General features: G+C 48.4%; 1 protein-coding gene across 1 annotated transcript; it reads right to left on the bottom strand.

The window, feature by feature from the left end:
* Positions 1–1,698: 1,698 nt before the first annotated feature.
* Positions 1,699–14,030, bottom strand: LOC144102498 (cytosolic endo-beta-N-acetylglucosaminidase-like). The gene is made up of 9 exons (XM_077635761.1): positions 13,661–14,030; positions 12,877–13,025; positions 11,333–11,481; positions 10,365–10,682; positions 7,470–7,573; positions 6,261–6,369; positions 5,029–5,216; positions 4,196–4,447; positions 1,699–1,957 (listed from the first exon to the last, which is right to left on the bottom strand). The coding sequence occupies exons 1-9, from the start codon at positions 13,891–13,893 to the stop codon at positions 1,699–1,701; spliced, it is 1,761 nt and encodes a 586-aa protein (XP_077491887.1). The 5' UTR covers positions 13,894–14,030.
* Between the last annotated feature and the right edge of the window lie 1,571 nt (positions 14,031–15,601).

Genomic DNA, 15,601 nt, shown 5'->3' with positions numbered 1-15,601 from the left:
GCATTTTGTTGCTGGTGAAATGAGTACCCACAGAGCCTTTTGGTTTTGATTGTTTAGCTAAGCGTACAGTATATTCATTCTAAACATTTTTACCCCGTGCCTTTGCGCATTTTATGACGCACCTCATCCATTTTCTCAGTCCTGAGAAGGCCGAGGCCTGCATTCAATTTGATGGGCTCCTCGGAGTCCTTGTCCGGACAAGGACTTTCGCTGAGGACACCCTATTTTTGAAATAAATTATGCCATGTGTTGCGCCATAAAACCCAATACAATACTGAGTGCACAAATATTTGCATTGGGCCTGTTACATGTTGCTACGGATGTTTTTAATGCAATTGCAACTTGCTAGCGCTGGTAGGAAGTGTTGTTGGGCATGACGCCGTGAAGAGGACAATTGCAGGATTGTATCCCATTTCACCTGAGCGCAATTTTTCTTCAGTGCTGCACTGTGATGCCAGTTTTTCTCTTGCCAGGGTAACAAAACTGTTTATGTATACATAGTCAGCCATACCTAAAGCAACGTGATAAGTTTAGAGCACCTACTCTATGTATCCCCATCCTAACGAGCGGTAGCAGCCTTGTTCACATGTTTTTACGTGCTGTGCGCTTTCCATTCATGGTCAGCCCTTGGAGATTGACCAGTATTTTCTGGCCCTTCAGTGGCCGCCATGTTTAGGTAAAGGTAAAATGCCAGACAGCCTGCAATCTTCAGTGCATGGCAAAAACCTAAGGCAGTTGAAATACTTGCACAGTGACTCTCTTCGTGACCCGCAATCAATTGCTGAGTCCATCCTACTGAGCACTGCATTGCCCAGAGAAAACCGGAAAAAAAAGCTCTTTTCGGGCTCAAATTTCGTACGAGGTGGCATTTGGCAAGTGTTGTTTTATACTACGGACGGGTGGGGTGCTTCGCCTGAAACGGTTAGAATTAGCCGAAAGTCCGCATTGTGCGAGATGGTGTAGGACGAAAGAGGGTTGTTTCACATAAGTTATACAGTCAGCGCCAGCTAATAGCGGCGGCAGAACAAGGAAAGCAGATGAACGAGAAAGTATAGTGTTCCAGAACACTAGCGAAACTATGAGCGTTCCCCAACGGAGTTACCGGTACAGCTGTTGCAAAACTCTCTTGGCCTAGTGCCATCGTCGCGTGCGATGCGAACTTAATTGTGGCCGATTCAAGCAAGCACCCCACCCAACCATAGAATAAAGCAAATTGCCACTCAATTGTACCTCTATGAAAAATAATAGTTCATCCGGGATAATATTTTTTCCCATTTTCTCGGCAACGCAACACTCTCTATATGCAGAGTTCTGTTCCAGGCTATATCCGCTGCCGGAGAAAGGACACTCCTATTGATCTCCAAATTGGAGCGCCTGGCGGGATTGCTACGCATATTTCTCCAAAATGCATAATTTCACCAGGCGAACTGAGTGTCTAGGGTGCCTTTATCGAGGCATGCTACCAGCACTTGTGGAGTTACTGTACATGTTTCCAAAGCTACCTTTGGTAGCATATACAGTAACTACCAGTATCCAATGATCACCTATCCCTAGTGCAGGTTACTTCTGAGTTGATGGGCGTGACGCATGCAGTTGTCTCCTTGGGAATTGATTTTCTCTGAGGATAAGGGTTACTGCATAATATTCCTACAAATTGTGAATACATGATACCAAATGAGTGCAAAAACAAATGTAATATCACTCGGTGGTTTCGGCAGTGGCCACTGATTCCTCGGATTTGTGGACTCGTGACCGCTTCTCTTCCGGTTCGTAGTCCACATCCGACAGTTCCGCCACGGCATCGGGATCTTCGGCGGCGCTGCTTTCTACCGGCCGCTTCACGTCTAGCTGTCCCAGCAGACACACGTTGGCGTTGGGGCCAGCGCAGAACAGGCGAACGCCTATCTCGTCCAGGGTAGCCCCTTGAACGCCCCTCTTGTCTTCCACGTAGTACTTCCTGAGGACAGAATTAACAGGCAGAGATATGACATCCGCTGATGTGAAAAATACAGCACGAGTTGCAAAGACGTATCAGAGAAGCCGTTATTATTGTAACGTAGCAGATAAGACAACGGGGTAGCCCAAAGCGCGGAAGAAAAAGCCAGAGTAGAGGCTGGCAGATTCAGTAGCCCGCTCGGGTGGGGTGTCGGTATCGCGATTATGAGCCACAAGTGTGGTAGAGCATGAGCAATGACGGCTGCTTGCAATGGCGTACTACTATAATTCAGTGGCCAGAAAAGCTGATCTGCTCGCGCCGCTTCATTAACTGTAGACAACGATACCAAAACACAGCGCGAGAGACGCAGTTCAGCGCGCGGGGTGTAGTGCTTCAGTGATAGCGCAGTGCTCAAATGAATTGGCCAGCGCTTTTTTTTTTCGTTCCTCATTATGTGGGCACTCCCGATGACGTCATGAGTTCAAGTGGGTTTTCGTACCGTCTGGTGTGGACGACGACAATGCCGGATTTTCCGCCTCGTAAGCCGTATAATGCTTTCGCATTAATAAAGCGGACACTTTTCGCGCTGATGTGGAGAGATGACACCCTTGCAATCAGTGGTGAAAGAACCGCAGGTACAAGCCGCTTCTTTGCTATTGACTGCATGCCCGAAAGAAGTGTCCCTAGCAGCATTCCAGACTTTACGGAGATATTGTGATTCTCGATTGGAGGAGGCACATCAGGATGGGGATGGAAGAATAATGGGGAAGCTCAGCCCGGTAATTGCCTCCTTGGAAAGGGTCACCTCAACTGGGCTTCGCTGGGTAGGCCATTGGTGCCAGCTGGCGAATGAAATGCTGTATACTAATCATGATGTCTGTTTATGATGGCTGTACTTGCTTTGATTTACCTGTCTTTAGGTGGTGGATTTTCTGTGGTGACATGTTTACGGCTATTAAAACAACGACCATCTTTGGTAATTTCCCACGCGCGCGCGCGCAGGCACACGCACACAGAGTGCGTGTACTGTGCTGCACGTAGTACAGTACAGTGCGAAAACTTTGCGGGGTGTGGGTTCGCCGAACAATATTTGTTTCTGCGCAGTCAGGCAGTCCCGTTCACTTAGAAGCGTCACATGGTGTTGGGACGTGCAGGCTGTGTTCGTAGAAATGAATTTTCTGTTTCGAAGTTTATTTCAAACAACAAGCCTGTTTGTCGAGGAGTCGACAAACAGGCTTGTTGTTTGGAGTCGACAAACAGGCTCACGTGATGGGAAAGTCGGTATGGTTTATCGGGGTTTAACGTCCCAAAGCGACTCAGGCTATGAGGGACGCCGTAGTGAAGGGCTCCGGAAATTTCAACCACCTGGAATTCTTTAACGCGCACTGATATCGCACAGTCCGAACGACGCTATATCCACAACAATACCTTTTCAAAAACAGCTGATGCTGCAGAACAGCGCGACCTGTACCAGTTAAACTCATTGCCACTGCCGCTTACGGCTACTTGCATAGCACTTACAGTGCGCGTAAAGTTATATTGTCACCCCTAAGCGGCAAATGTCCCTCAAAAGTGACCTTCCTAACCAATCATCAGCAGCCTGACTACGTCCACTGGAGGACAAAGGCTTGTACCGTGTCCCTCCAATTAACCCTGTCCTTTGCCAGCTGCAGCCACCGTATCACTGAAAACTTCTTAATCTCATACATCCACCTAACTTTCTGCCGCCCCCTGCTACGCTTGCCTTCTCTTGGAATACACTCCGTTACCATTAAGGACCAGCGGTCCTCTTGCCTTTGCATTGCGTGCCCTGCCGAAGCCCATTTCTTCTTGATTTCGATTAGGATGTCATTAAACAGCGTTTGTTCCCTCACACACCCTGTCCAATGCCTCAATCAATAGTCATGGCTTCGCGGTCAATTGCAGCCTGGCACCTGCAGGCGTGCTCCTGATGAAGGTCGTGCCAAATACAATTAGCGTTTGCCCGCGACGTCGTGACGAAAGATCAAGATGCAAGATGAATGGGTGGATGGATGGAAGGACGGACGGACGGGCGGGCGGATAAGGCTGAATCATTTAAGTCGGGCGATGACTCAAGCCACCTAGCGTATCAACACCATTAGCTGGAGCGCCTAGTTCTTGCGTTATTTAGTTGTATCCGGCATATGGAAACTCGACAAAGACGAAGCCCATTCACAACACTGGTCAAGGATCATCCACCGTTGAACAAAGAGAGTGGACATTCGGCTGGAAGCGTACCTGGTAACCCACTTAGCTGTAGAGGCGTCCGAGGAAACGTCAGGGATGCCAGAAAGTTCTCGCCTGAGAACGTAGTTGTTCCCGTCGGGCTGAGTGACCATTGAGCCGAGCGAGAGTTCTTCCGCCTCTCCGGCACCTGTCTTGGCCTTCAAGATGAGAGCCAAATCCTGACCGGCTGACGTCTCGTCCCTCACCGGCTTGAAGGTGTAGCTGATGGTGAGCGAGCCCACCGGGAAGTCGCAGCTGAAGAGCCTGTCGGAGGCGAATTTGGCGCAAACAACTTGGTGAGCAGCTGCCGTTGTAACTTGCCCTGCTCTGGTGTTAAACCAGTGTGTAAAAGAAAGCAGCAAGGAGTGACAACGTACGCGCAGCAAAAAAGTCCTTCGTCTCCGATTAACTATCGATTGTTCACTGCGTACTGTACTTCGGTTTAAGCAGCTAAACACATTTCACGGTGCACTTATATCCTCCTGAGACCAGTGATTGTAGATTGTTATTAATTTTTTTTCAATCGCTTAGAATATGACAATTTGGTTTCAGAAATGCATGACTAATATCTTTTGCTCGTTTCGAAGTTTTTAATTTCGCGAGGCCAAAAGGAAAATATGTCTCCTCGTAGGCTCAGATATGTGCTTATATGTGTTGATTGCGCTTTTACGAGTGGTCATAAATGTTCACAAGTAGCTTACCGCCATTTGAAATGCATGTTAATCGGCTTGCTCTGTCACATGTTGAACAGACATGACGGGGCTTGAGCTATCATGTGATGAACTGAAGTTCCAAAGTACAGTACCTCATATTACGACGAGTATATGCAATCACGGCAGTGTCACCTGAAGTAGGGCTCTTCATTGGGATGCCGCTCGTTGGCCCTGAACAGCAGACGGAGGCAGCTGCCCCCGTTATACGCGTCATCCAGGTACACGGTGGCCGAGCCGCAGGTGCTGCACAGCCTGTTTCCCTGGTCCCGGGGCTGCAGCTGCTGCTTGGACAGGTTGAACCACGTCCTGGTGGACTCCTTCTGCGCACGCGTTTCGCAAGAGGCACTCGCTCTGTTTCACTTGAGTCCCAGACCACGTGTCTTTTTGGAGCGCAGCGTTTCGATCGATGGAGGCGAAACGTACAAGGCGCCCGTGTGCTGTGCGATGTCAGTGCACGTTAAAGATCCCCAGGTGGTCGAAATTATCCCGGAGCCCTCCACTACGGCACCTCTTTCTTCCTTTCTTCTTCCACTCCCCCTTTACCCCTGCCCTTACGGCGCGGTTCAGGTGTCCGCCGAGATGTGAGACAGATGCTGCGCCATTTCCTTTCCCCCAAAACCAATTTTATCAGTTAATTTTTTACGTCCACGATCAAACTCATATAGTAGCGTTCACCGCGCGAAAAGACACGAAACATGCGTGGACAACAAGAATGGACTGGCGCCATATGTCCTCCACTACGGCACGTCTTTCTTCTTTCACTCCCTCCTTTATCCCTTCCCTTACGGCGCGGTTCGGGTGTCCAGCGATATATGAGACAGATACTGCGCCATTTCCTTTCCCCAGAAAACCAATTATTATTAATATTACTGGCGCCATACTTCAAACCCCTGCGCTGGTCTTCTCTCGATCGTTCGTTATTTATGTCTTAATCGTTTCCTAAATTCGCGTGTCCGACACTTGAATTTATGGATCTTAACCGACTATGGTTAAGTGTTCGACACATGTGCTCAGGGCTTCTCATTAGAAGGGGACTTGACAGGGAGGCTGCTGTATCACTTGTTACTCGCTGGAATTCGCATGAAGGTGCGTTTGTACACAGAAATTAGGCAAAGTCTTTGAAATGAATCAAAACTTAGTGAAACTCTTAAATACTATGAGACTTTCTCGAGAATAGGTATTTATATATTGCCGGTGTTGCAATGCATTCCCCTGGCTGCCGTCTTATGCACAGCTCAAAAAAAAAAGCTAATAGGTATGTTTCTTCTAGTGCAACAGCTGCTAGCTTGCTCCAAACAATCTCGCATGAAGCTCACTGCGCGACTAGGGCGATGACGAATGACACAAAATCGAAAGCGACCTACTACGCCAGCAGAGAACCGGCTGTTGCCAAACCCCTGGCAGAAGCTAGTGGAGACCGGGGGCTCTGTAAGGCGCCATTCGGAGCAGACGTCGTCCGGCAAGTCCCACAGCCTGAAGATGAGGCACGAGCATGAGCGTGGAGCAAAAAAAAATACATAAATAATCAGTGAGACTTCAAGGCGTAAAGTTGGCTTAGTTGGTGCCTTAACGTGGTGTAAGCTGCGCTCAGGAACCAAGAATATAGCAGCAACTTGTGCCGAATTATTTGCGTGAATTTTATCTTTCAGACCATATCGATACTCTGAGCATCGTCGCAAAGAAACCTAACCATTCCCACCCGTCCTCAGAATCTCGCAAGAAAACCATTTGGTTGGCTCACGCTTACGAGATATGTCATGAAATACATGTCCAGTCGCATTGATCGTGCAGTCATTAGGCTGGCATTATAAAATGCGAATCCAAAGCTTTCTTTTCTTTTTTTTTAGTCAGACCTTCGTCTGATGTTCATCAAGGACTACATGTCCAGTCACATTGATCGTGGAGTCATTAGGCTGGCATTGTAAAATGCGAATCCAAAGCTTTCGTTTATTATTGTCAAGCCTTCACCTGTCATTTCAGAGACTTTTTTGTAACAATATTCATTTTCTTCTGTTCCATTACATGCAGCTTCTCCCTTAATAGCCATGTGTTAATTATCAGGGCAGATTAAAGTAAACACTGCTGTGCAGTGGTGTTTTAATGCGAAAGTATTACTAGTCCCTGTATGACAAAAGCCAGAGGCATGTGTTAGTGTGTGTACTGTGAGATGGTGCAGAAAATCCCAGCAATGGCAAGAAAAAATAGGGTGACGTCATCAAGCGGCCGTATGACGCACACAGCAAGCCCCGCAATCGTTCTGTCGTATAGCGTTCCGGGTGGAGTCACACAATTTTTAGTTGCATATAGCTTACATGTGGTCGTCAATTAGGAGACGGAGCTTGCGACAGGGATTCGAACCGACGACATATGAACCTTCAATTGTATGCCTTCCTAGACTATTTGCCTCTTTCTTCATGACAATACGCTCAGTTAAAAAACGAGCAATAAAGATTTCCCCCGGTATTGTTGCGCATGCTCATCCACTGCAAAAGACCATGAATTAACTCGAGCTGGTCCTCTGGCTCTGTGCTTCAGAGCACGAGTCGCCTTGCTGCGCACTCTCTACGACTCACCGGTACTGATTCTTTATGTAATTCGTCTTCAACCTTTTCTCATATACCCAACCGGGGCCGAAGACGGCGGACGACAAACCGTGCGCACGGACCGTTTTCACCACCTGAAACAAAAAAAGCAGTAAAAGTGTTGTCGCGAATGCCACAGCAATTTCACCAAGGTCTGTGCATCACCGACTCCTAACACCAACGTCCTGCAGCTGACGACGTCTATGGGACATCTTCGGGACTTTGGCAAGCAAACTTTACAAAGGAGAGCGACACTTGTGCAGCTTTGGACTTGGAAAGGACATATCGCTTAAATATGTATAGATCCTAGCTTGAAATCAAAAAGAGACGTCTTTGATACGTCTTCGGGACTTTGGCAAAGCAAACCTTACAAAGGAGAGCGACATTTGTGCAGCTTTGGACTTGGAAAGGACACATCGCTTAAATATGTATAGATCCTAGCTAGAAATCAAAAAGAGCAACTTGATGACTCGGGCAAAGCCTCTAAAGCGGAGCACAGATAGCCAATGGTACCTTAGTCTATAAGGGATTATATTCAAGGAAAGAGTAAGCGCAGCAGCGTGCGATAGATTAGGAGAGCAGATGAGATTAAGAAGTTTGCTGGTTGATTGAAGCTATTGCGGGACAGACTAAAGGTCAAAGGGAAATGACTGTGCTGCTGAGGACATAAAGTGGGCTGGTGAAGCTGATGATGATGCACCCTTCTCCAAATAAGGCATTCTGCCACAGCGCCGGTTGAGAGAAAACGTTATCTTGTCACACAGGCATTCTTCAGAAGGAACCATCCTGTGACCATAAGGCCCATCAAGACCAAATACCTCCTGATCATAATTGCTGGCGCTATCCAATGATCAGATTTGATAACTGTTTTACTGCACAGAGTGCAAGTGATATATACCATTAAGATGCACATCGCATGGAAAGCGTATGCGAACGTGTAGTTAGATGCATCTATAATTTGCATAACTTCTAGTCGTGCTAAAAACAAATCGCTATGACGTTGCTCTTAATATTACAATCATTTTAATATGCCCGGTTTCTCTGGTTACAAGGAGCACTTTTTTTCGCAACTGGTATATGATTTGGTGGTTTAATAGTGGCCTCATGTGAACACCACTACACGATACGCAGCTTTGAGAAAAGTGGTGCAGAACGCAGGGTCTCCGTTTAGGCCATGTGGATCATTTTTGATAGCTCAGAAGCAACAGATTTCTGGACGGCGCTACGAACTGCCATCCTCACACCCCTCTAAGCATTTAGAGGTTCAGGGGTGGAGTTACTGCCCGGTAGCTAGACTCAACAGTAGAACAAACGACATTGCCAGGGACATTTTGACAATGGTATGCGTAGTCGACTGTTTGACGGAATCCCGTCTGGCGACAGCCGACGCGGTGGCTGAGTGGTTATGGCGCTCGGCTGCCGGCCCGAAAGACGCGGGCTCGATCCCGGCCGCGGTGGTCGAAATTTCGATGTAGGCGAAATTCTAGAGGCCAGTGTGCTGTGCGATGTCAGTGCACGTTAAAGAACCCCAGGTGGTCTAAATTTCCGGAGCCCTTCACTACGGCGTCCCTCATAGCCTGAGTCGCTTTGGGACGTTAAACACCCTTAAACCAAACCGTCTGGCGAGGAGGGAGCTTAATAACAGAAAACCGAGAAAAGCAAGCGGGCAAGCATCCCCTACGCTCCAGGAGTCAGCGAGGCCTTAGCCAGGGTCTTCAAGGACTATAACGCCCATATCGCCCACGTGCCAAGTAAGCTGAAACAAAAACTTGTCAGAGTTAAAGACCGGGTTGAAAGAAAAAGATTCCCCAGAGTGGTGTACAAGATTCCCTGCAAGGACTGCAAAGCAAAGCTGCATACGTCGGCGAATCAAGCAATGTTATTAGGCGCTTAAAACAATATCAAAATGATGTCGCCAAAGGCCGCACGAATGAAAATGCCTTGGCTGAACACTATCAATCTGCATCACATGCCATCGATTGGAACAACGCTTCAGTCATCGCGACGGAGAAGTATTTATCATCCCGCTTACTTCTAGAATGACTTTACATACAAACGACACCACATGTTTTGAACCGAACGCGGGGTAACCTTCCTGAGATTTACGCATGCTCATTACGCCACCTGCACCGTACATAAATCACCGCCTTCGTCCATCCGCTGCCATTGTGAACAAGGGCCCGTACGGGCTCCGAAACGTCAATTGTTTTTCCTTTTTTCTTTTTCTGGCGAGTGCTCCTCTTTTCTGTTATAATGATATACGTAGCATCAAACGAGAACGTATGAAAAGAAGCGAACACGAGAAGACATGAACAGACTTAATCGAAAGTCTTCAGGCCTCGAAGTTTACTTTTAAGGCTTCGAGCTGTGATAGCGCCCCTAAAATGCAATATCCCTGAAGAGGCGGGGAAGGTCCTCACCCCCAGGACCTTTGCAGCTTCACAGGCGCTGGAGGTTGCCCGCTACATGGCTCGAAGTGTAGCCTATGGCCTGAAAAATTTCTATCAAGGCTTCACATGGATTAAGTATAAATGCGTTCACCTTCGAAAGGCCGAACGTATTATAGTCGGATACAACTCAACACGCAGCGGCTTTTCCCCGTCAAAGGACCACCCACCCCCCTTCTATCAATGGCGTCAGGCGAATCTCATGACCCTCATGGCCCTGCATGACAATGCAGGGAGCGGCGCCATAATGGTGAGAGGGGTCTATCCCCGACCATGCACTCCCTGCTTTGTCACACTAGGAGGGTCATGAAAACCGGCCGACGCCATTGGCTGGAAGGGGGTCCTTTGACGGGAAAAAGCCGCTGCGTTGCAACAAATGCTGCTAATGGCAGGATTTACAATGCGCACTCTTTAGTCCGTGCCATGCATGCCGTAGTACCTGGGGCGTGTTGAAACCACCGAGGTACGGCGTGTTTCTGGCGAATACATCGACCCCCACGTAGACGTCGGCCTTGCGGTCGCCTGCGAGCTGCGCCGACCTCTGGAGCATGTCTTCGTTCCAGCGGAAGTTGAGGAAGATGCCGTCGCAGAGGCCAAAGAAGCACGAGTTCCTCTCGTTGAGCTCGTTGTGGGGCTTCCCCATTCCGCGCGTGTCGACGGCGTCGTACCAGATCACCAACGAACCGGGAATGGCGCGGTGGGTCTTCTCCGTGATGGCCGCGAGGAGGTCCTTGACGAACGGCACACAGCTTATCCCCTGAATACGGATAACGAGGTCGTTATGCTCATCGCTGCAACAGGACCTTCCTGACCGGGGACACACACTCAAGGTGGTACTGGTATTTTTTATATCCAGTTATGTTGCGCGCTTTTTTCATTTTGCGATGTAAGCTTACCTTAGCCAAAATTTTTCCGAACTTATAAAATTCCGTGTTTCATAAATTAAATTTTGCAGTAAATATTCACTCTCGGAGAAATGTTTTCCACTATTGGAAAACACGTTCATTTGTCTTCATTTTTATATTCGACTCAACATAGAGTTAAGTTTTCTAAAAAGAATTAGAATTAAGACCAACAAAAAAAATAAAAGTTCTAAAATAAAAGTTCAGTTGTTAGAAAAGCGCTCGTGTCGTCTCATGTTTCTTCCTCTTGTCTTGTGTTTCGCGCTGCTTCAAGATGACTACATTCCAACTCGCCCAGTTTTCTGTTCTCGTCAACAAAAAAACATGGCCGTTTTCACATGATGGTTCGGGAAGAAATAAAACCATATTTGTAGTCAATCTCACAGCATTTGCCGTCTGGTGTAATTCTATATAACCTGTGCATCTTACGCCTCAATTCTTACATCAGCGGCAACTATAGCGCGGCAGGCAAAGTTACGCTGAAAGGTGAGGAAGGGACACTAACCACTTTGCATCCAATGCTGACGAGCCAACCGTCGAACCTGCCCAGCGAGGCGGCGAGGGCCAATTGTTCCGCAACTTGAGCCACAAGCCCAGCATTCCTAATCGCCTCGATGATTTTCAGTCCCTCGTCAGATTCAAGCATGAAGGTCCCTGAAAAGCAGAAAGAAGTTAACTCTGCAATCGCGCTGCACCCACCGCGGTGGCTCAGTGGTTAGAGCGCTCGGCTACTGATCCGGAGTTCCCGGGTTCGAACACGACCGCGGCGGCTGCGTTTTTATGGAGGAGAAACGCCAAGGCGCCGGTGTGCTTTGCGATGTCAGTGCACGTTAAAGATCCCCAGGTGGTCGAAATTATTCCGGAGCCCTCCACTACGGCACCTCTTCTTCCTTTCTTCTTTCACTCTCTCCTTTATCCCTTCCCTTACGGCGCGGTTCAGGTGTCCAGCGATATATGAGACAGATACTGCGCCATTTCCTTTTCCCCAAAACCAATTATTATTATTATTATTATTATTATTATTATTATTATTATTAGCGCTGCTTGCTATGGCCTTCGGCACATCAGCATGTGCTATATGCCATGCTGTGATGTTGGATTTGGTGTCCTCATCAATGTATGGGCAGAGGAGACTTGGGGAGACGCCTATAACCTGTTGGCATCGGGCGATGGCAATAGGTCTGTCGGCGGGTTTTTCGCAGCGACAGCTGTATATGCTGTACGCTATAGGAGAAATCGTGTCGTCGTTGACGTCGTCCGCGTTGTCCCCCTTTTCTGCTCCCTCGCCTTTCTCTCTATCTCTTTCCCTCGCCCACTTCCCTCGTTGCGCCTGTCACACCGGACATCCGTCTTGTATGGAGCAGTGTGTGACCTTGCGTGACGCGCACTTAACCTGAACCCTACCCAGAGTTGCAAAATACTCCGAGTGACATCAGAATTGGAACTAATACAGCTGTCGCTAAAATTCATATTATCTCGAGGGTAAACATCCAGTGATTCTTCTTATTTTTCTTCGCGTAGAACGACACTTCTGCTTCGAAACTTGTAGTGTTACGTTATCGCTGTTCGTCAACTGCGATATCCCATAATGCAGACGGGTTTCATGTCCTGATAAGGTTCTCATCCTTGGAACCTTATCAAGAGATTATTAGTTTGCGGTGATGCGGTGGCCGCAGCTAGCCACAAGACAAACATTAGAAATGGCGGGGAAAAGAAAGAATAAAAGTGTCCGGCCCGCACCGCCGGTTGGCACAACGGGCTTGGCTGCAAGGCAGGTCAGTCGAAGATGCCTTTGCCCTGCTCGAAGTAGTTGGGCTAATTATGATGATGATAATGATTACGAGTGCAAGTCATGCCCCATGGTGACCAGGCGATAGTGCTCTCAACTTGTATCGCACTGTATGTAGAGAGTGGAATGAGCGCCTTCGAAAAGCGTAGCCATCGCTAAGCTCGTCTCGGCCCACGCTGGCTTCGCGATCAGTTTGGGGTGATGTGATATGCGAGCCTGCCTCAGTGCACGAAAACGCGCTGGACATGGCCGCTGCTCACCCAAGACCTTGACGCCGTGCCGGTGGGCGGCTGTGATCCAACCGGGGGGCGGTATGGTGACCAGGCTGTGCGTATAGTACACGAACGTGTCGATGATCTGCCAATGATGAAAGCGGTACGAGCCGCTGTCCTCGCCGCCGTGGATGAACCTGCAGGGGCAGCAATTTACACCCGAGCGTGCAGTCCAGTCAGCGCAGCTATGTCCAGTACACGTCGAAATATATTCCTAAGACGTATACTAGACGTTTGTATGTCCGGTAGCTAGACATTTAGACAGCAGTTACTAGCACTGCGCCACGGTCCGCGGAGTACTATATTACTACGCTGGCCAAATATAAAAGAAATAAACTTTGTAACGTTTCACTATATTAAACAAGCCATGTGCTTGTTCTTGTGTTCCAAGCCATGCGCTTGAGCTTGTAATTTTTGTTGTTGTAATTAGCTTCTTGTTTAGGTAACGAAAAAGATTTAACAACGGACTACTTTTTTGTCGTGGAGGAATTCAGTGCGGCGGCCCCGAATGTGGGCGGAGCTTCGCTGCACACTTTTGTATCAGACTATACCAGACCTTCTGTTGGCCCCTGGTATACGTTTGCCCTTCTTCGGAAAGCGACCGTACGTCATGTGTTGTCTGCACTGCATGTCTTGACCGCACCTTTTTCCTCTTCAGGAACTTAGCTAGAATACTGTTACTTCGCGTTTGTTCCAAAACCCAGTTTGCTTAAAGCTGTAGCGCTGTGCATACGTGCAAAAGACGACAGCTCCCGTGTAGATTCGTGCCCACCTGTCGTCGTGGTAGCCGCCCATCATATCGTGGCAGACCAGGATCTTGGGGTCCTCCGGCCTCCCCCGCCTGATGGTGGCGTTCAGAGGCTCGACGGCGCACAGCAGTGGGTCCTTGTAGCTCAGGAGCTCGTCCAGGGTCGTGAGCGGGCCGGCTTCCACCTCGGGCACGAACTTGATCACCCGGGGCGGTGGCGGCCGACGCTTGGGTTGACGGGAGGGCACGACGCCCATGGCTGGAGGTCTCCGTGCTCCCTGCCTCACTTACCCTGTGGTGCAAGCTTCGAAATATTGTTGTTAGCCTTTCAAATGATGGCACATACCCACACTGGAGGATCGGCCAAGGCGGAGCTCCGCGTCTCGTGGCAATCTTCTTTTGCCTGCGGGCACGCGAGCACGGGATGCTTGGTGTCGGTGGTGGTGTTGTTGTTGCCTTAGTATCATTGCAATAACCCACGACTGGTGATTAGCCACGGTTCAGCAACGAGGACAAAGAGAAGAAGGTAAGTTGGTGCTAAGCCAATTGTTGTGCTTTGTGGAATAAGTGAGAGGTTATTTAAAGAGAAAAAAAAACGGGGAACAAGATCAGAAAATTCAATGCATGAAAATTATTGAGAGAGAGAGAGAAACAACTTTAATTCGCACCCGTCAAAAAGAGAAGGCTCCCGTTTAGCCTAAGCCCCTATTCATTCCCCAAACTGTCGGCCGGAACCCCTTGGGACTTGGCGGCGGTCAGGGTGAGACTGATGACTTTGCGTTGCTCCTCTGCAAAGTGGTTGAGTAATAAGGTCTCCCAGGATTCCACATTTCTATTTGGGCCGTTGTAGGAAAGGCATGTCCAGAGCACGTGGAGTAGATCTGCAATGCTATTGCAGTGCGTTCATCTAGGATAAAGGACTTCCGGATGCCAATCACTTTTTCAAGAGTCTATTGCCATTTTCCGACAGAAAAGATAGCCATTCCACGGAGCCGATGGGACACAAGCCGCGCCCCAAATGGTCGCCCATTCGAAACTACACTGAAATATTTTTTTAATGCGGAAATTGTTGTTGTTGACCTCAGTTGTTGTTGACCTCACATACCCACGTGGGGGATTGACCAATGACTGGTGGTTAACGCCAAGGAGAATCACATAGGTAATTGCAAGGAAAAGAAAGGCATGAGGCGGAGAACTAAATTAAATGACTGAAACTAGAAAAAATTTAAAGAAATGAAATGAAGAGAATTTTGAAGTTCCAGGAATAGAAAAAATATTGTTAGACATGCGGAAGAATTTGAAGTACAGATAACAAGGTAACCTTTCAGCTGTAATAACGTAGTCATGAAGGTATCCGCAAACCCTACTTAACGCGAATCCCTTGGAGCTCGCACCGAACGAGGGAACAACTGGAAGAGACACAGGGAGTCCTAACCTCGAAAGAGGGACCTCAATAGATAAGTCTTTTTCCGAAGTGCGAACTGCCGTCAAGAGAGGAAAAAATGTTCTATTGATTCAACTTGTTCGTATGTGTCACAAAGGTTGGTCGGAGCGTACCCGCATCTGCATAAATACTAATTTAGGTGGGTGACTTGGCATCGCAGGAGCGTCGTCGACATCTCCACAGCCTTGATTTACATGGCCGGGTATTCCATTGGTATATAAAGTGCTGAAAATCCGCGGTATTGAGCAACGAGTCACGGAAGCTGGCCGAGACATCTGGATCCGCTGGAAACTGGAAATCTCCAGTAGAATGAAGCTAGGGACGGGATATATTACAAGAGACCTGAGAGCCGACCTTGGCAATAAATCAGCCACCTCGCTGAGACACCCAAATGACGAGGTACCCAGACAAAAATGACCTCTTTCACAGTGCGTCGGACAAAAAAACCGAAGGGAACGGCTCCAAAGAGCTTTTCCTGAAGTTCCCAGAGAGACTAAAACAGAGAGGCAATCTGCAAGGAT

The sequence above is a fragment of the Amblyomma americanum genome, chromosome 8 (assembly GCF_052857255.1).
Source record: "Amblyomma americanum isolate KBUSLIRL-KWMA chromosome 8, ASM5285725v1, whole genome shotgun sequence".
In the NCBI taxonomy this organism is placed as follows: domain Eukaryota; kingdom Metazoa; phylum Arthropoda; class Arachnida; order Ixodida; family Ixodidae; genus Amblyomma; species Amblyomma americanum.
The sequence above is the reverse complement of the archived record's forward strand: the minus strand, read 5'-3'. Positions and strand labels throughout refer to the sequence as shown.